Raw genomic sequence first — 21,600 nt, 5'->3', positions numbered from 1 at the left:
GCGTGGACGACTCAACTTGTGGAGTAGCTGGAATTTCGGTGGTAATTCTCTACGCGGCAAGGTCGTACGTTGTGTCCCTTTGTGTTTGTGTGCCTGACCACGATTTGTACTCGCTCCTCCGGATATGTTGGTATGTGACAGCATTGTGGAGAAGCTTTGTGGGTGAACCCTCTCGGAATTAGCACGATGGGTGGTGCTGGTTGCTTCTTCTCACTTAGTCAAACTATGCATATAAAAGTTAGGCTGGCTCCAGTAAAGATACAAACAAGACACGAAAATTTAAATAAAATGTACACAAATGTTATGACGCGCTAACGAAAAATTGAGAGAAAGTTGAAATCAACACAGCGCATGCCACAACATTCGCATTTCCGCAAGGAAGCTCAAATTGCTCCGTCTGTATAGAACTCTCCGCTGCGCTTAGCTGGATTACAAGCTCTTTCTTTCTCTCTCTCTCGTCAGAACTTCCTCCCCCTTTGCAGATTTCCGCAAGACTTATATTCCAATAATCAAGCGTAGAGAACGCGCGCATCGAAGACACGACTCCGCAGATTCTAGATTGTCTTTCTGTCTGTCTCTCTTTGTCCAGGCTGTGTCGAACGTCCAAGCGGTGACGTTATACGTATAGTTGCATACACGGGGAACGTCTGCGGGGGAGCCCTCTTGCCAGAGAAGCGCGCGGGCACTTCTTGACGGCATTCCGATACTGGGTTACGATTTTTAATGCGGGCTCTCGTGGATCTCATCTAAACCGCACAGTGAAATCTAAGCGCACGGGCGTTTATTCGTGTCGTCTGTTCCCTTCCCCGGCCCTCCTGCTCACGTTTCAGATGCGGCCGCCCAGGTAGACGAAGGGCACTTGCATAAGCAATGGTCGCATTTGAGAAGGAAGGTATCTGCGAGCTGCGAGTGCGGCACGCATTTTTTGCAAGCGACACTCCCGACAGCCGGAGAGGCCGACAAAGGTTGACAACTCTCCCTGGCAGAGAAGGAGAAGAGGCAAGGCGCGCACAAGCAACAGCGCTCACGAAGAGAGACTCACATTTCTAATTCGCGTTCGTTTAATCTGGAATATAGAAAGCACGAACAACTTGTTTACTGCAGGAAAACCATTACAAAAATATTACACTGAGTAGTTAAATTTGACATATTTTTTGTGCGTTCCTCTTCTGCGTTTGGGCATGTGCAAAACCGTCGCACGCGGAAGCTACGCTGATTCAGTAGCGGTTCCAAGAAACTGAAGGCGCCGTCAAAGTCTACCAGAGTACTCGACGCCGGTCCTGTCGTTTGTGTTCTTCTGGAGTCTTCTGCGCCTTGCCGTTACTAATTCAAGCATGAACCAACTAGCCCAAGCAAGAGTTTTACTTGACGCAGTAACACATGCGTGCAGAATCCGTGCCGAGGGGAATGGGGGGAGAGGAGGGGGACCTAGCATTTCCTTTCATCGAAACAGAAAGCTGTTCCCGAGTATACGTGCTGGGCTTGCTACTTTTCTAGATGCGGTCATTGAAGTGACATGCAAATAAGAAAAAAGCAAACAAATACAATAAAAATACTAATAAATATAGTAACAATACAAATCAAGTCTGGATATTCAGAGCTCAAAGAGAGAGAAACAAATGCTAAGATTAATAAAGAAATATTTTATTGATTGATTGATTGATTGATTGATTGATTGATTGATTGATTGATTGATTGATTGATTGATTGATTGATTGATTGATTGATTGATTGATTGATTGATTGATTGATTGATTGATTGATTGCATAGCTGAAGAAGTTTGTCTGGCTTACGGCCCGACATGCTGGTCACGGAGCAAGAAATATTTAGGAGTGCAAACTCCGCTGTTTGCGGCGACCAGGAAAGGTCACAAGCCCGCGGAGCCGTTATCGTGCTGGCGGCGCCTGGCGGCCTGGAAAGAAATTACCGTCGTTGACAGCGCGCCGGAGTTGGCCGGAGCCGCCTGCCCGGGTGCTGCATTTTTTTTTTCGCTGCGGCTTCTACGACGCGCCGCATGGCGCCGCCACTGTATACGGTCCCGTCGGCGCATACAACAGTTGTGACTTTATCTGGTCGCCCGCGCTCGCTCGCGCTGACGGGAGTTTCACCTCCTAAATGTCTTACTCCGTGATGCTGGTTCAGGTGTTGCGGGAGAAATATTACATATACCGCGATCACAAACACACAAATTGAACATAAACACAACGTACAAGCGTTATTATTATTATTATTATTATTATTATTATTATTATTATTATTATTATTATTATTATTATTATTATTATTATATGCAAACATACAAACACACAAAGGAAACGGGGAGGGAGCAAGGTGACAACTGCCACCGAGAGGGGCAGTTGTCACCTTTATAGAGGGACCTTTATAGAGGTACATTATAGAGGGACCAGCGGATTAACACACGGGCGGTTTGTCAGTCATACACGAAATTTCTGGGCAGTCAGTCCCGTTGTGAGCACAGGTTGAAGCGAGGCGATCAGCCTCTTCATTTCCAGCAATGCCCACGTGCGAAGGTATCCACTGGGCAATGAGGGACACACTATAAAAACATTCGCAAAGTCTTACTAAGACCTGTAGCTTTCAAGAAATCTAGAAGCGCTTTCAGTTGCGCGCAGACGGAACTCCTTACCGGCTTAAGTAAAGCAGCAGTAGCTACGCGGCTCAGCTTGCGTATAACCGTTTCGGTGCCAGAGCCGTATATGTATACTCAACGAAATGATTTGTCCGTATGTGTTCCCGTAGTTCAAGCGATATTTTCCGCCGCTAACCGCGCGGTGGTACACAACGCCGAACGTGCACGTTGCACTTGGTCAGTGCCCTCGTATATCAATGGCGAACTTTTGGTGTAGGTCGCACGGCTTTCTTTTTTTTTTTTTTTTCACTCTCGCTCGTTGAAGTTGACGCGAAACTCCCTACTGGGGCCGCAAGAATTCGCACAACACGTGGACTGAGCCCGTAAATCGTTTGCATCGTGTGTATCCTATCCGTGCGCTCTTGTCTTCTGTGTTCTTTCTTGTACCAACGTTTTTTTTTTTTCTCCTCTCAGATATGCAATCTGTAGGCTGTGGCGTTCCACAAGGTAGCATTTTGGGTCCATTTCTGTTTAATCTTTACATCAATGACATTGTACATGCAACTCCATTCGTTAAATTTATCATCTATGCTGACGACACCAGTATTTTTCTTGCCGGAGATAATGCAGCCGAACTCACAGATACTGTAAACAACGCACTGAGGCAAATAGAAAACTGGAGTAGCAGAAATGCGTTGCGGATTAACACAGCAAAGACTAAAGTCGTTGTTTTCAGAGGTAGAAACAAGAAGGTCCGTCTCACTAAGAATATATTCCTTCAGTCCGTACCCTTAGAAGTTGTGCCTTCATTTAAAACATTAGGTATATTATTTAATGAAAGAATGTCATGGGATGATCATGTCAGCTTTGTAACAAATAAATGTTCACGTATTATTGGTCTTCTTTACAAGAACCGTGAGATACTACCGCGAAATGTAATGCTAATGCTATATAATTCATTGATACAATCGCATTTCAGCTATTGCCATTTAACCTGGGGTGCAACAACAGCAGGCAATCTTCAGAAACTACACTTGTTACAGAAAAAATTTCTAAGAATTGTTGAAAATGTTCCGCATACCTACCATACGGCCGCACTTTTCTTAAAGTATAACTTACTACCAATTACTAAACTTTATGACTATCGTCTGAGCAAGTGTGTGAAAAACGAGGTGTTGAAGAACATATCTTTTCTATCAAAATTAGCTGGTTTAGAAAAACGAGATGCAATGTACAGCACAAGAAACATAGCACAATGGAACGTAAAAACATACAGAACTTTCTATGGTAATCAAACATTAGAAAATAAACTACCACGACTTCTTAACAAACTCGCACAAAACGATATTGATCTCCAAAACACAACACGCCACAAACTGTTCGAGTATTTTTTACACTACACCTAACCTTTTTTTTTTTTTTTTTTTTTTTTTCTGTGATTTGTCTACCCAATTCTTCTTTCTTTCACCATCATTGTAAGTTTTTTTTCCAGCCAGGACAATGCTGTTGATTTTATGCTGACTACTGTAACCGGATAACAACTCTGCTATATGTATTTTTTATTTTTTTTTTTTCCTTTGTTATCTGTATTTCCTGTATTTTCTTTTCTTTTTCGTGTGTGTGAAAAAAAAAAAAAAAGGAAGGGGAAAAAAAAAAGGAAAAAAAAAAAGGAAAGGAAAGGAAAAAAGGGAAAGAAAAACAACCACTGTATTGCTGTCAAAGTGGGGGCCCGTGGCCTTGTCAAGCTGTCCAACGGCAGCTTTTACTACGGGTCCCCGCCATCATCTGTACCATGGTGGCAAATAAATTTGAATTTGAATTTGATAATCAAGATCTCCTATTTGCTCCCGCCTCTTGAACTGCAGGGCCAACACCCCGATGGAGAATCAGGTGACGCCCGTCTACCTGGCGGCGCAGGAAGGTCACGTGGCCGTACTGCAGCATCTGGTCACCGTGGCCGGAGGAAACCTGCATCTGAGGGCACGTGACGGAATGGCCCCTCTACACGCCGCCGCGCAGATGGGAGCCCTGGACTGCGTTCGGTGGATGGTGCGTACGCGCGTGACGTCATCACAGTTCTCATTGCCGGTGCGAGGTATTTCAGGCTTCTTGGCGGTGAAGTGATCGCCGAGAAGCAGCAAGTTGGCGATCGCCAATGGAAGCGTGATCGGAGCTCGAAGAAATTATAGCACTCGGTGCGAACCTTCACATATGCTCGAAGCTGTGCTCTCTCTATCTCCCCCCCTCTCTCTCTCTCTTTATCTCTGTACTCCTTCCCCCAGTGCAGGGTAGCAAACCGGACGTGCGTCTGGTTAACCTCCCTGCCTTTCCTCTCTCTCTCTCTCTCTCTCTCTCAAGTTAAACAGAGCGAAAAGACGACGACGAAGAACACTTACGCATAGTACTGCCGCTGTACTACCAACTGAAATTTTATTCGGAAACCACGCTTTTATAAATGTCATCCCATCAGTTTTGACAAGATATGCATTTATCGGTGTATGTAAGACCGAACATGTTTCTGTACAGAAGGAATCACGTGGCCCTTCTTCGTCGTCGTCTTATCACGCTGTTTAAACTCGAAGTAGTACGTCGAACCAATTTGCCCAAACAGAAGTAATCCTCAGCCAAATGATTAGAGTGAAGTTTGTCGCAGTAGCTCTATGCAGCAGAACCAACGTCACGAGGCCAGCAAACGCAGATGCTTCTGCAGACAACAAAGGGCAGGACGACAAACGGCGTGAACGGATACCTTTCTATGTATTTGTCCTCCTGATTGGGCGAGGCGCAAATAGAGGAGTATATATATATATATATATATATATATATATATATATATATATATATATATATAGTAGCTTTTACAGTTCTACGGGGAGTTACTTAGGCAAACTACCTCCAGATTCTAGAATGCTCCTCCATTCGAAAACGCCACCTTACTCATGATGATAACAACGATGATGATCGCTAGTGACATCGATCTCTTTTGAATCGTATTGATAACAAATACTCGTCTAGCCTGTGTGAGCTGCTTTGCTTGCTACCGCATCGTAATCTAACAGTGTATATATATATTTGATTTATCTCTTAAAGTTACATCTGCCTTTGACGATCCGATTCCCTTCTCTTCCCTGCTTTCTTTTCGGCAACAATACTGTAATTGTTGTTTTGTTTTCTGCACCGTTGACAAGTTAACGCTCCCATTAGCGCTGAAGCCCAAGACTGGCCTGCAGTGTAGTACGGTCAGGAAAACACTAGAAAGCATGATGTACAGGAACTCTATGAAAGAATGCGTGGCAGCGTCATCCACCGACTGAAGTTGTCAACGCGCTTATCTAATGATGTCGATGTCTGTAACGAAAGACCTTTTTTAGGCTTGTAGCACAGCTCACAAAGAGCAAAAAGGAAAGTGGAAGGGGTAATGAAAGGGAACGGAGAACAAGAGTTTTCATTAACAGAGAATAGAGTTCTTTTCCCTTTCATTACCCCTTCCACCTTACTTTTTGCTCTTTCTGAGCTGCGCTACAAGCCTAAAAAAGTCATGACATACCAACTCGCCCTAACTGCCACGCTTCTGTAACGAAAGAGAGATTTAAGCCTGAACTTAAGATTGGAGCTTATGTCATTGGCTGAGAATCTTCCTGAGAGGAGCTTGAACTTGTATATTTTTCCATAGCCGCCGAGTCATCGTGCGTCCTCTGCGCTTTGTCTAAGCGCCTTAGTTAGCCGTTCTGGGAGCCATGTTGGCTAAATTATTCTGTGGCGCTGTCGCTAGGCGCGGCAACACGTATTGTGAAGTCTATGTTTGGGCTCGTAGATTCTATATACTGCTCAACAACTTGACCATACTGTCAATTACTTGTTTTATATTGTCTACCCTTTAAAACAAGCGCCAAATGAAAATTGTCATGTATTTTGTTTGCTTTCTTGAACTGCCTCAAGTATATTCCTGCTTTACCGACAATTTGAAAGAAAGCCTGCTAGTGGAAAGCGCGCTGAATAACGTAACATAAAAGAATAGGAACACACGTGTGTGTGTGTGTGTGTGTGTGTGTGTGTGTGTGTGTGTGTGTGTGTGTGTGTGTGTGTGTGTGTGTGTGTGTGTGTGTGTGTGTGCGTGTGCGTGCGCGCGCGCGCGTTAGCGCGTATGATTCAATGCGCTTTCCACTACACAGTATTTCATACTAGCCCTCCCGATCTTCAACTCTTGAAAGAAACAAAATTGATTCTCCCGACAGCCCGTGCCACACCCGTAGTTTCAATGAACCGCGCGTTGGCGCTCTTATTTCTCAAAGTCGCGCCGACGTGTTACAAGGTACTGCTATCCTATAGCGGCTGATTAGTATGCAAACTGCGACCAATTTAACGTTAACCGTTCGTTTCGGCAACCCCTTTTCCCTTGGCTGCCACCGCAAAGCGTACGTAGTGAGCTCCAGGTAAGCGGGGATAACGCGGGAGTGGTCCAAGCGGTTTCTCTTCTGCCACGCTCTTCTTATCCACACGCCGTTGGTTGCGCTCATAAATTAAAACTGCCAGCCTATACCTTAAGTGCGTACTCAGACCGAGCGCGCTCCTGACGTAAGGTAAGAGAGCTCGCAACAACCGCAAGACGCAGCGGCGTCTGTGTTCGCGGCTCCGTCCCAGCTTTCGCCTCGTCTGAACGATTACGAGCCGTCGATAGGGTGGACGCGCTAGCGTGGGTCATCGCAGACGCTACGAGCTACCGATGAAAACAAGTCCGGTAATCACTCGCGTAATTGTCTTTTCTTTTCGCTTTCTCTTGCGGCCCCATATCTTTCTCTTTAAATCTTTCTCGGTATTTCTACGTTAGATCTGGCTCGTTACGTAGGTAAGCGCGAAGCGTGGAACTGTGACTGATAGGGGAAGTTTCTGCGTCTGTTAAGGCATGGGAGGAGTTCAGGAATGAGCTCTTTAGGCGCGGTTTCGCAAGCTTCTCGTTATCGTTCTCAATGCGGCTACTTAATTTCGGGTAACGCGTTTCGCCCGCCTACTGCGAAAAAGCTTGATACGGATAAAACGGAAGTAGACTTGGCTTTCTAGATGGCGAGTCTTAAGTGTCCTGTCCAGACGTTCGAATCAAGTAGGCCACTTATATATCTAGAAATTCAAGAAAAGGAATGTGTGTCGGTGGCAACGACTTAAGTGGGTTGAAGTTCAGAATCTCTCGCTGGTTTGAATAACGAAGGAAAAAACGGCAAAAGAAATAAAGGCACATTGTCCCGGCCATAGGGCGTTCCGGCACACTCATTTATCGCCTCAGCGTCGCTGACTCCGGCCGACAGGAATAATAATAAGAAAAAAAAAAAGAGGCATTAAAATGACAAAGACCCGCGCTTCACCGCTCGTCTGAATGTTACGCGCTGAGCTTCGCTTAGCCGAAGCTGGGCGACGTTCGCGCTTCTAATCCAAATCGCGACCATGCTGAGTCGTGCGGAGCATTCGCACATGACCAGATCTGTGACACTCTTGCCTCGTGTAGGAGCAGTCACGGTGAATGTTTGTTCCATCCATCCCAATTTTGCTTGCACCTTTCGCCACAGGCTGCGTGTTCTGGCGCTTCTTCCAACTGTGGAAAGGTTCGGCGCAAGGTGCTCACGTGCACCATGCATTCAGAGAGGACTGAACTCACGGCATGATGCAGCGCGTGCCGACGTCATAGAAAAGTATACCGTGGTGTTGGGTGTGTCGTCTTTCGTGTCACGTGGTAGCTGCGCTGGTATTACTTGACCAGGGTGATAACCTTGCGATTATTCATCATCATCATCATCATCATCATCATCATCATCCTGTTTTATGTCCTCTGCAGGACGAAGGCGTCTCCCTGCGATCTCCAATTACCCTGTCCTGCGCCAACCGATTTCAACTAGCGCCCGCGAATTTCCTATTATTATTATAGTGGTAGTAGTAGTAGTAGTAGTAGTAGTAGTAGTAGTAGTAGTAGTAGTAGTAGTAGTAGTAGTAGTAGCGTTTTATTTTTTATTTTATGCTTATGTTTACGTTGTAGAGTGGTGTACAGAAAGAGATCCCAGGTTATAATACTGAAATGGGACCGAAGCATAAACATGACTATTAAGAGCGTATAAACCGTTGCAACCTAACAATTTTATCTACAGCTAAACAAGTAAAGGAATTAGTGGGGCGAAAATACATATATCGAGAAGTTATGCGTGAGAACGCAGTACTTTTATTGTATTTATCTATCACTAGAACAGTTGAAATTTAAGAAGAACGAGATGACATGCGCCTAATATCAACCGGGAGTAAGTTCCATAAAACCCGAGCCATAGCTGCTGTGAGTTAAAGGTGTACCCAGTGTCCCTGTTCATGTAACACGTAGTAGAACACCACTTGCAAGCTCTGGAAGAATAACGCTGCACTTGAATGGATTGCAGCGTGCGAATGGTGCGTATACAAACGGCTAGGCGTGCTCTCAACGAGCCTTTGTTAACACTGAGAGGGTTAACACACATCGTTGCACTTTTAAAAATTGCTGGGATAATTTTAGCGTTCAGAGGCACAAAAGCTATAGGCGACGTGTGGTTGTGTCCTGTTTTTAAAAGATCGATGGTGTTTTTTTTTTTTGTGCATTAATCACGCTCCACGCTCGCTCGTTCTCTGTCTTATAGCTTTGTTCCCCGATCTCACCAAGCCGCCGATACTCTTTGCCGCAGTGCAGGCTGGCAGCACAGTGGTATACAGATTTAACAAACACCTCCACACAGATGTTCACCTACAGACGTCATGCGCATGTGCTCATGTTGTCCGAAAGACGCTCAGCATACGCTAGCAGAAATTCAAAATTACGACACGTTCATCTTATAATGAGACGTTCGTCAAGCAGTTCGTTGCAACTTTTGAAGTATTAGATGCATGTTTTGGAAACTCACTCCCCCCCCCCCCCCCCCTTCTCAACTTTTTGTCGCTCTCTGTCTTTGAAGTTAGGGTAAAGAAAGGAGACTTGTTTACCTTACACCGTCGCGACGGCCACTTATCTTGTGTTTGCGAGCAAAGAGAATGATAGCACAAGACAAGAAGCAAGGCAGCGAGCTCACTATAAGGCGTGCACAAAGAGCTCAATACAGCACGCGAAGCCTCCATGTGGTCCCAGATATACAATTTCACAGATACGAACGAATCGAATCGAATTTTGGGCTTTTACGTGCAAAGACCGCGATTTGATTACGAGGCATGCAGTAGTGGGTGGCGGGAAGGGCGGGGGGGGAGGGGGGGCGTGCTGCAGCCTAATTTTGACCATCGGGAGATCTTTAACGTGGCCCCAATGCACGGAACACGGGCGTTTCTGCATTTCGCCCCAATCGAAATGCGGTCGTCGCGGCCGGGATACGCGACCTCGTGCTTAGCAGCGCAACACCATAGCCGCAAAGTCACCGCAGCGGGTAGATACGAAAGACAACAGAGGTGCGGAGATGAAAGAAGGTGAGGGCAGGTTGCACAATACGCAATGCTACCTGTCATGCTAATTTAGCTTTTGTTGTTGTTGTTATCGTTTGACCCTGTGTAGACGGCAAGCGTCGTAAGCAGCAGCAGCAGCAGCAGCAGATCACGCCCGCATCGCCCTCATGCCATGTTGGGACTAACGCGCCAAAGATTCTACAATGGACGGCTTCGCCAAGATTGTTCTGCATGAAACGTTGGCCAGCCTGTTGAAGTCGGCGTATGATGAACCAGCCCACGACATCCTGTTACAGCGCCGAGCAGATATGGGCTAGGCAGTCAAGCTTAAGCGTGACTCTTCCAGTTTAGAGCTGTCAAGTAATGCTGCCGTATATAACGCTGTTATGCAAGGCACTTTTTAAGCCGTTCTCACGGACAAGATATATCCGGAGGTAAGGGTGGCAGTATTTCACAACGAAGTCTCCTCGTCATGTTGCCGTTATCATGTTGCCGTATTTGTTTTCGCACAGTCGTCGTCGTTATGCTGCCAGTTCCATCGTTGTCGTCGTCGTCGTGACATCATCGTCATGTGGAGTTCGCCGTCATTTTAGTGAGAGCTCATTGTCGTGTGTGCAACTACTTTAAGCAGCAAACCACTTCAGGTTGCTAAAAGCCCAAGTCATTACGCATACATACATACATACATACATACATACATACATACATACATACATACATACATACATACATACATACATACATACATACATACACACACACACACACACATACATACATACATACATACATACATACATACATACATACATACATACATACATACATACATACATACATACATACATACATACATACATACATACATACATACATACATACATACATACATACATACATACATACATATGCGCTGCACGGCAGCGCATATCTTACCTTCCTTATTGGGAGCAGTGAAAGCAACATTAACATCATAACTACTTGCAACTTGCAAGGAAAAAAGGAGCAGGTGAAAGGCAAAAAAAGAAAAGATATTTGTTTAGTGAAGCACAATAAGAACAACAGTTTTACGGACTGTCGTGTGGGTGTGGTTTATAAAATTCCCTTTAGCTGTGGTCAGTTCGACGTAGTGCAAACGAGGCGGTGTATCAATCAGAGGCTAATGGAACATAAAAGATCGCTAGCCGGTTAATCGCCTTCTAATCTTTCCCTGCATTGCCAAGATTGTAACTGCTCACCAGAGTTAGATGAATGCGCGATATTGTACAGGAATAAGAATGACGATACGCGTCTTATGGTAGAGGCATGGAATATCTATAATGGTGGAACTGCGTGCGTGAGTCAGCCCTCGATTACTTTACACAAGGAAGATAGTAAGTGTCTTAACAGTTATCTCTAACGTAGACCAGCACGTGTACCCGACTGACACGTGGTGATACCATTCCAGAGCTTGCGCAGATGAGTTTTGTGTCTTCTTCATTTTTTTCGCCTCAGTGCTCCCTTCAGTTGACAGTCGGCGTTCGTATTGTACACTTCTCTACTCTTTGTGTCCTGTCTGCACGCCTCACCTTTTTTGCATAAAGGACCATTATTGCTCGGGGTTCGTTGGCTCGCCTTCATTTGACTCGCTTTCGTACATTAGAAATGCGAAGATACCGCTTGATAAAGGGCTAGAGAGTGTCACTGTAAACAAAGTTCGCTGCACGTATACACAAAACCACGCAACAAGATATTTAAATACACGTATAAGTCTCCAATAAATCTACGTATCTAAGGAAAGGTCGCTGTATATAATGCGTGAAACAAAGGAAATAAACATGTCGCGCAATAACAGATTCACAGATCACAGAATCCTACGGCCCGCCCCCCTTCCCTCCACTCCCCCCTATGCGTCGCGTGCGACTGAATGCGGCGCGCTTCCTTCCAGCTTTTCTCCTTTGTGCGCACAAGACTGAGCCACCATCGTCGGCTCGCCCGTGCCACCCCCCCCCCCCCCCCCCACGATTTCACGCGTGCAGGCCGCGGTCACGATGTTCGCGCTCTCGGATTTTATATGGAACATGAGGGGGACGGCAGGAATGCGCCTGGAGTTTCTATATGAGTGCTATCGCAATAATATAATCAGATTATCCTGCAAAGGAAACGTCCCGTGGCCCATTACTTTCCGCAAAAGAAGAAGTAACACAGTCGAACTTTACCATGCGACAATTCGCTGCGCCGCAACGATATCTTCTTTTTTTCTATTGTAGGGCGGAGGCATCGAAATAAGAAAAAAAACGCGAAGGAAGCATGTTGGCCACGATCGAATGCCTACTTTGGGCACCTAACCTTATTTATTTATATTTATTTATTCATTTATTATACATATTTTCAAGGCCCTAAGGCACTACAGAAAGGAGTGGTACATAACAAAGCAATGTAATATGCAGACAACGTTAAGCGATAGCGTGGTAGACTGCTGTCTTTTTTTTTTTAATTATGGGGTTTTACGTGCCAAAACCACTTTCTGATTATGAGGCACGCCGTAGTGGGGGACTCCGGAAATTTTGACCACCTGGGGTTCATTGACGTGCACCTAAATCTAAGTACACGGGTGTTTTCGCATTTCGCCCCCATCGAAATGCGGCCGCCGTGGCCGGGATTCGGTCCCGCGACCTCGTGCTCAGCAGCCTAACACCATAGCCACTGAGCAACCTCGGCGGGTGACCGCTGTTTTGAATGAATATATATCTGTGATCTGAGTGATGGAAGCAGGAAGGTGGTTCTAGTCGACACTTGTGCGGCTATGTGGCTATCGAAGGAATATCGAAGAAAACGTGAGACGCTTGGTCCACCGAGAACCACACACATAGTGGTCGGTATCCTACACTGGCGAGACAAGACTTTCCGGAGAGGTTGAGCTCAAGCGAACGCGTTGCAATCCGTCGAGTTTCCACAGTGATGGCGGCGAGCAACCCTTGTTTCCTTTCCTCGACCGCTAGCCAGAAAGCGTCCAAAACTCTGCAAAGCGAAAATCCACTCGGCCAGAGAAAAACGAACGCGCACTGAAGTGCGCCGCGGAGTGGTCGGGACAACATGAGAAAAACGCATGAGCTCTGGCAGGCTCTGGTAGCCTGCGGGTAGGGTAGCGCGAGAACAAAAGAAATTTAAGAGGCTCAACGTACACTCGCGAATAAAAGTCAAAGTAGAAAAAATAAATAAGAACGTAGTTACCTTTGCTGGCTTTAGTGTCTTGACATGGATGCTTTGGCGTAGGTGAAAAAAATGTTGATATTATTTTTTTTTCTGTGACATAACGCCACAAATGAGTCAGCACAACGCTTCGTCTCATCGGACCTCGCTGCGTACTTTGCCAACTTGTCTGACAGTGTGTTGATTTGGCTTGTCAGGTTGTATATTCCGATGTACGACTTTAGTTAGAAAAGTAAGTGCACCTTTGGCGTCAAATGTTTGTAACAACATCAACCCCATGAAGTTCCGGAATTGAAAATCTAAAGCACAACTTTGGAAATGTCAATGCACCTTTCGCATCAGAAGTTTATCACAACTTTATAGCCACAAAGTTTTGGAATTGACATCCATGCGCTCCGTATATTCCGCGGCTTCCGTGACTTGGCGCGACAAGCCCCATCGCCATCAAAACGCCTTTGAAACTTAGTGCTCGGATGGGGTTACTGGCGTTATGTGACTCCCGGCGCATGGGCGTTGCCGCGAAATCCTGCCCGAGTTCGCAATTTTAGCGGTAAAATGTATTTTCGAGCGTGAAAAAGACATTCTACATAATAATCCAGAATAATTTCCGGCGCCGCGGGTTGCTTTGGTCGGCGGTGCATGGACAGCACGAAAAAATTTCGGGGAGAGACTGAAGCCACATGAGCCCCGCCCCCCCCCCCCCCCCCCCCCCCCTTCCCCTGGCTACGCCCCTGATACATACATACAAGCTGACAAAAGCTATGCGACCTTGTTCTTTATAGATCAGAATGTCTAATGCGTGTTACAATTTTATCAGGGCGCGGTGTATTTCATCGAGTTCGCCCTTCGTTTTTCAGTTCAACGCGCGTAACTAGTGAATAAAAAAAATCGCCTCGGGCCCGTGGACAACAGAATGGAGGCGGCGCTTGGGGGCCCAGAGTCGAAAACGGCGAAGACCGGTTCGGGCCCCAAGCGGCGATGTGTGACGGGGCCGCGGGACTGTGCTTGTTTGTCAAGATTTGTCAAACCGTTCGTTGCAAAACATCACGGCGAGACTTGGTCCTCACACCGCGCGCACGCCCCCCATGTACCGGCTCGCGATATCATCTCTGAGCGCTGGTCGATTTTTGTCGGCTCACAACGACTCCTGTGGGCCGCAGCGACCGTCCTCGATGCGCGCTCCTCCAAAAGGGCTTCTTGAAAGTGTTTCACTGCGTCGCCGTCGGCCATGCCACTTGTTTTCGACGCCGCTCCTATATAGCCATGCAGTTGTCGCCACGCATTGTTGGGTGCGACCACGTGATTAATTGCCGCCTACATTGAAAAGCGAGTGCGACCGGGCGATACGGTGCTGATAAATAATTGGCGCGGACGGCGGAAAGTGTCCAAACTTTTAGTCGCCATCTGGGTCGGGTCCTCATTATTCGCCTAATGGTGATTAACAGCCGCTAAGGCGGCAGAGAGGCCATGCATTCTTGTTCTTGCTGCACCAACGCCCCCGAAGCCCTGCACTTGCAAGCCAGAAGAGATTTTGAATTTACATACATACATACATACATACATACATACATACATACATACATACATACATACATACATACATGCATGCATGCATGCATGCATGCATGCATGCATACATACATACATACATACATACATACATACATACATACATACATACATACATACATACATACATACATACATACATACATACTGGTACAAACTGGAGCAAAGTAGTGGGGCGTGAAAATATGAGGGCTGTATTGGGACGGTAAGTTCATCGTCGTGAACCTTCGTTCAGAGCTTCGCGCAGCTTTCTAATTTGCGCTAAAGGCTTTGTCATTATGAGTAAACCGTACCAACTAGCCCAAGAATCAGCCTTGACAAACAACTTGTAAGGTATATTTCTGACAGCAGCAGGGGAAGCCGATGGCTCGGTACTCTGTCGCTCTGTTAGGGCGGCGCCAGCCTATGGCTTTGTCTTGGCAGGGCACCATTGTTCCAAAGGCAACGCATTTGTTTACTCGCGGACGCACGCTAAACCACGCAGACACAGCTCACAAGGGTCACCGCTGCCACACGTGGTGAGCCAGTGTGGCAAGTTAGTCCCCATGAAGAAATTTACGAACTATATTTGCCTAATTTTAAATTTGGGCGAAAGCGACTACAAAGAACCATCATTTATATAGCATCAAATTTTCGCTGAAACCAAAAAAAATGAAAGAAAAATATGATGGGGGATGAAGATTGAAGTCTTGGCGATCGAGCGTGGCATGCCTGCACTTCGGCAGACGAAGGAATGCGTTAAGCGTTTGTGAATTCTGAATGTGAAATGCCGCATTCAGCTAGAAGTTATATAGTGTTGACTAACACTGCTGGCGTTGCAGAGAAGCTGATCAATCAGCTTCTATTTAAAGCAACAATTCCGCTGAAGCACCATTCTAAAAGAAAGAGAGAGAAAAGAAACGGCAGGGGTAGAAAATCGGCTGCGCAGCCACGGCGAGCCAGCGGCCGCAATTTGACGGACGAAAGACTTACGAACGACAGAAATCCGGATAAATATGTAGGGATTCATGGTGGTGGAAATTTTGGCGTGCAAGACACAAGGGGTCGGAATCCTGAAAGCTTCTCGTTTGTAACTGCTTTTCTCCATTCGCCGGCCGTCTACCGTCCAGCCAGCTTGCTAGACAGCCTATCTGATCGAAACTGAGGGCTGTTTCAGAATTGCTAATGGAAGAGCAAGAAAATTACTTCCGCAGCGAAGGAAAAGCAAATAATAAAGCATACATAATTATGTCGCGAGACGGATGTCACATTAACAAACGTCAAGTTTTAAAGCTTCATAACACTGAGCGATAAAGGCACTAGCACGCACGCACGCAATTGAAAACTTGCCGCTTTACCATCCTTGAACATTTCATGTGACAAGCAGATATAGAAAAGAAAAAGGAAAAATATGGAAGAAGAGAAAAACGCTACATGCACAAATTAGAACGTAGGTGAGTGTGTGCAGCTATTAGCATTACATTCAAGTCGTGATTATAATTTGTTGCCGCGACCTTTTATTCAATTGTTGATAAATCGAGCGAAGAGATGCGATCTCTAAGCGCTTGAATCGACGTGAGTCAGCTGCACTCGAAACTAGACTCATAAGAACAAGATCGGTTTAGCACGAAGCGATGCTGTCTAATCACCGTAAAGTCTTTTGTTATTTCTACTTTCCTCTTCAATTGTTCTTGTATAGACGCCGGTGGTATCACGGCATCAGGGTCTCAATGCAGGCGGAGCCCAAAAGTTCCTGCTCCCCTGGCGTTGATAAGGCTTCCATGCTCCCGATAAGGCGGTGATTTGAGGTCACTTCTCAAATGATGTGGTGAAAAGTTCCGCGAACGAAACCCTATCTCTCGAGCCATCTTCTGGTTATACGTGGTATTCGTTCGTGTAACCCACAAGAACTCAAAAGGCATGCTCATAGAATTGGGTAACGCAAGATGTTCGTTAATCATGGGTCGCACTTCAATGAGTCCTGCCTTCGGCAGTCAGAAGCGGTCGTTCAATATATATACACATGGTCTTCAGCTAATATCTTGCGACAGAAAAAGAAATGTCGTTTCCCGAGTTGGTGCTCGAAGTTCCCCAACTTGGCGCACGTCTCCTCGCCTTCCTCCTCGAATCGGTCTATCTTTATCCCGTCAGCAATTCATCCCGCCGCCACAGACGAATGGGCCGGCGAGATCGCCCTCTGCATTCACAATGAGGATCGAGTATGCTATACGCGTGCGCAACAGGTGGGCGTGCCGCGCCAGATCTGAGCAGGAGGTGAGTCCGTGCCAGCATCGCCGATCGGGCCCCGAAAAAACAAAACAATATCTCGCCAACGAACGACAGAACGAGAAGAGTGGAAAACCGGGCCTCCGTGACGGGTGCCAGCGCGTTTGGTTCGCCAATAACAATTACCTGCACCGGCGGTTAATAACCACGCCGTCAGTATTTCCTTTCGAACCTCGACCACGGCTGCCGTTCGTAGTGCATTCAAGGTGCGCGTGTGTGTTAGTGTGTGTGCTAGATAGATCACGAACCCAACAAGCACGCCGCTGAGGCGAGGTGATTTCTTTTGTCGTGCAAAAAAAATAAAAATATAAAGAGGGTGGAGGGGGGTGAGTGCTTCATTTTTCGAAGCCGCCTCTTTTGTGAAGCCGAAGGAAGAAGTCGATTCGGCGGCGTGTTTTTTTCGCGTGTCCGTATGCCGTATTCACTCGCACTGAACCCGCACACTTTTGTTATGCGGACGCCAGCTGTCCTTAGTGTATCCGTGCGCTGATCTCGTCCGCCTGCCTGCCCACGTCTCTTTGTGTTCTCGACCACCTCCATCACTTGACATTTGTGCGAGGTTCTCGCCAATTCCTTTCCTGAAAACCCGCCACGGTGGGTTCGTAGTGGACGTGCGTCCGACCGCTGAGCTCGATGTAGCAGGTTCGTTTGCCGGCCGCTGCGCCCGTATTCTGAAGGGGCACGGAATGCTAAAAAAAATCTGCATAGAATTTTGGATGCATGTCAAACAACCACACGTGGTCTAAATTAATGCGCCCTCCTCCCCTACTATGTCTCCCATGTAGGTGACTTGCTTGATGCTAAACCTTGTAATTAAAATCAAATCAAATCAAATGTTTTATTTCCAACAAAACTTGTTGGGGGTCGTCCAGGCGAAAAGCTGTGACATGCAGCTTGACTGTCCCTGAAAGCCCTCACATGGCAGCAGTAAGTCAACATATGGAAACACTGATCTATTAGGATATACAAATACAATGGGTCACATTTGCAATAATTACAAAGATCACATTTCAAAAATACGTTTACGAAAATACGGTCCTTATTCTTAATTATTTAATTGACGGTGGTATCCTTTCTTTTTTTTCACTTTATCTATGGTCATATCTTACCTTGCTCCGAAGCACTCATTGACGCAGATTCCCTTTGATGCAGTTTACATCGCCAAGCTTCGTCGCTGCATATATAGTGAAGTGCGAGTCTTGAACGAGTAAACGCGGTAGTTTGCAGGCCAGCTGTTAGGTGGCGCCTCCGCCGACGGGTTGGTGATCCGCTCGTATGCGGTGGTGCCGTGCATGCAAAGTGGCGCGAGTGTCTGCAGAGAAATGGGGGAGGGGGGGGGGTGAAACGACGGGCCTTTTATCAGAGCGGACTCTTACCTTACACGCATTGGCTGCCGGAAAAGCCGAACTTTCCCCACGCGCAGTCTACATATACGCCTCCCCTCCCCCCCTCTCTCCCCCTCACACACAGACACACTGTTCGTTTCCACGCTGTTGTTTCTCGGCGAAAGCGGCGCGCGTGCATTAGCATTTCCATTCCGTCTGTGTAACTTTGTCTCTTTGTCCGCACAGTCGCCCATGGAGGCCTGTTTTCTTGAGATTGTGCGCTACAGTTATGCGTTTCTCGAAGCCTTACGGCCACCCATTGGACCGTACTACTTCCCGTTACGTTACTCCGCTCGTTCTTTCCTTTTGCTTTATTTATTTTACCGCCGCAGTGCTTGTGAACGTTACGCCGCTGAAGGTGTATTCTGTAGGACTACACTTTATCCCAAGATGCAGCATTGACGTTTCTGGCCTCTGTGTCCGGAAAACACTTCGTATTGACCAGAACATTTCGTTCGTGTAAGCGCCGACTTATCGTTAAGGTGGACGTGACGTAATTAGTTGAGATGGCTGGCCAATGGAGAGCTGTTGAAAACAACAACAACAACAACAAACAGCAAGCAAGCGTGATTCCGCACTCATAGGAATGGACTGGCAGCGCTCTCTGCGACGTCTGCAGGAGACCGTTCGGAAGCTGTCATACCACTGCCGCGCTCGATTATCGCGCAGGGAGAACCGCTCAACTCTGTCCCGTTACTGCACTTAAGAGGGCCGAGCACAGGCTGAGGTGACAAATGTCGAACACCGGCCTGGTCGCACTCCGTGCACTTCCACAGGGCGCCGAAGCCACCGCCATTGCGTTTTCCGCCATCGAAGGCGTGTGAGAGCGTCTTTGAACGCGTGATGTTATTCCATTTGCTTTGAAGTTTCCTAGCGACTATCTCAGGCACGTACCCAGAATTTTTTTTTCGGGGGGGGGGGGGGGGGGGGGGCCACCACCTACGCTACCACCACCCCACCATCATCATAATAATAATAATAATAATAATAATAATAATAATAATAATAATAATAATAATAATAATAATAATAATAATCATCATCATCATCATCATCAGCCTGTTTTACATCCACTGCAGGACGAAGGCCTCTCCCTGCGATCTCTAATTACCCCTGTCCTGCGCCAACCGATTCCAACTAGCGCCCGCGAATTTCCTAATTTCATCGCTCTACCTAGTCTTTTGTCGTCCTCGATTGCGTTTCCCTTCTCTTGGTACCCATTCTGTAACCCTAATGGTCCAACGGTTATCTCACCGGCGCATTACATGACCTGCCCAGCTACATTTTTTCCTCTTGATGTCAATTAGAATATCGTCTATACCCGTTCGCTCTCTGATACAAACCGCTCTCTTTCTCTCTTGACGTTATGCCTAGCAATCTTTGTTCGATCGCTCTTTGCGCGGTCCTTAACTTGCTTTCAAGTCTCCGCCCCATATGTCAGCACTGGCAAAATGCACTGATTCCACACCTTACTTTACAATAAGAATGGTAAGCTTCCAGTCAGGAGCTGGCAATGTCTGCCGTAGGCTATCCAACCTATTTTTATTCTTCTGTGAATTTCCTTCTCATGATCAGGGTTCCCTGTGATTAATTGATCTAGGTAAACGTGCTCCTTCACAGTCTCTAGTGGCCGACTGGCGATCCTGCTCTCTTGTTCCTTTGCCCGGCTATTTATCATTATCTTCATCTTCTGCATATTAATATTCAACCCCACTCTTACACTCTCTCTGTTAAGGTCTCCATACATTTGTTGTAACTCGTCTGCATTGTTGTTGAATAGAACAATGTCATCGGCAAACCGAAGGTTGGTGAGATATTTGCCGTCGATCTTTACTCCTAAGCCTTCCCAGTTTAATAGCTTGAATTCTTCTAAGCACGCAGTGAATAGCTTTGGAGAAATTGTGTCTCCCTGTCTGACCCCTTTCTCTATAGGTATCTCCCTGCTTTTCTTGTGTAGAATTAAAGTAGCCGTAGAACCTCTGTAGATAATCTTACGCGAAGGACGAGTCAGTAAGAAGAGAAACTATTTACAGATTATATTTACAACAATGGTTGCAGCGCTGACCGGTTAGATTCACATTCGTTCTTCCTCCTCTTTTCTGGTGTGATGACGCCTACGCGCCTCGTTCAAACAAATACCACACGCATGTAGCAATATTTTCCAAGCTTTTTACGTAAGCGTTCGGTACTCCTTGATTACGCAGTGCCTCTATGATTACTGGTATCTCTACTGAATCAAATGCCTTTTCGTAATCTATATAAGCCACATAGAGAGGTTTATTGTACTCTGCAGATTTCGCGATAAGCTGATTGATGACATGGATGTGATCCATTCTAAAGTATCTCTTCCTGAAGCCAGCCTGTTCCCTTGGTTAACAAAATCCAGTGTTGCCCTTATTCTATTGGAGATTATTTTGGTAAATATTTTATATAATACTGGGAGCAAGCTAATGGTCCCATAATTTTTCAATTCTTTAACGTCTCCTTTTTTGTGGATTAGTATAATGTCTGCATTCTTCCAGTTTTCTGGGACCGTTGCAGTCGATAGACACTTCGTATAAAGAGCCGCCAGTTTTCCAAGCATTATGTGTCCTCCATCTTTGATTAAATCGACTGTTATTCCACCTTCTCCTCCCGCTCTTCATCGTTTCATGTCTTGCAGGGCCCTTCTGACCTCATCGCTAGTTAATGGAGAGTTTCTGTATCCTGTTCATTACTGTTTCTAAGTGAAGTATCGTGACTCCTCTGGGTACTGTATACAGGTCAGCTTAGAATTTTTCCGCTGCTTTTACTATATCTTCGAGATTGCTGATTACATTATCCTTCTTATCTTTTAGTGCATACATCATGGTTTGTCCTATGCCAGGTTTCTTTTTTACTGATTTCAGGCTGCGTTCATTTTTTACGGCTTCTTCAGTCTTTCTCACGTTATAGTTTCGAATATCAGTTATTTTCGCCTTGTTGATCAGTTTTGACAGTTCCGCGGATTGCGTAACTCTGTGCGGCCGCCAGTCCCATGCAACCGCGTATAGCGCAGGACTCAGCGATTGTAGACGTACTGCGCTCACCGCGAAACGTTAGAAAAACACCCACATAAGCACAGCAGAGAAGTGGCTACGTGAGGCGGTTCGACCGATAACTGTAGAAGCGTCATTCAAAACAAGTAA

The 21,600-nt window shown here is 46.2% G+C and overlaps 1 protein-coding gene across 1 annotated transcript in view; it reads left to right on the top strand.

Moving 5' to 3' along the window:
* The first annotated feature begins 4,419 nt into the window (after positions 1 to 4,419).
* Positions 4,420 to 21,600, top strand: part of LOC129388049 (uncharacterized) — a 74,011-nt gene continuing 56,830 nt past the window's right edge. Inside the window, exon 1 of the mRNA XM_055078040.1 lies at positions 4,420 to 4,640. Within this exon, the coding sequence (XP_054934015.1) occupies positions 4,470 to 4,640 (171 nt within the window). The 5' untranslated portion in view covers positions 4,420 to 4,469. The remainder of the gene's footprint in view (positions 4,641 to 21,600) is intronic.

This window comes from Dermacentor andersoni, chromosome 3 (assembly GCF_023375885.2).
Source record: "Dermacentor andersoni chromosome 3, qqDerAnde1_hic_scaffold, whole genome shotgun sequence".
Taxonomy (NCBI): Eukaryota; Metazoa; Arthropoda; class Arachnida; order Ixodida; family Ixodidae; genus Dermacentor; species Dermacentor andersoni.
The sequence above is the reverse complement of the archived record's forward strand: the minus strand, read 5'-3'. Positions and strand labels throughout refer to the sequence as shown.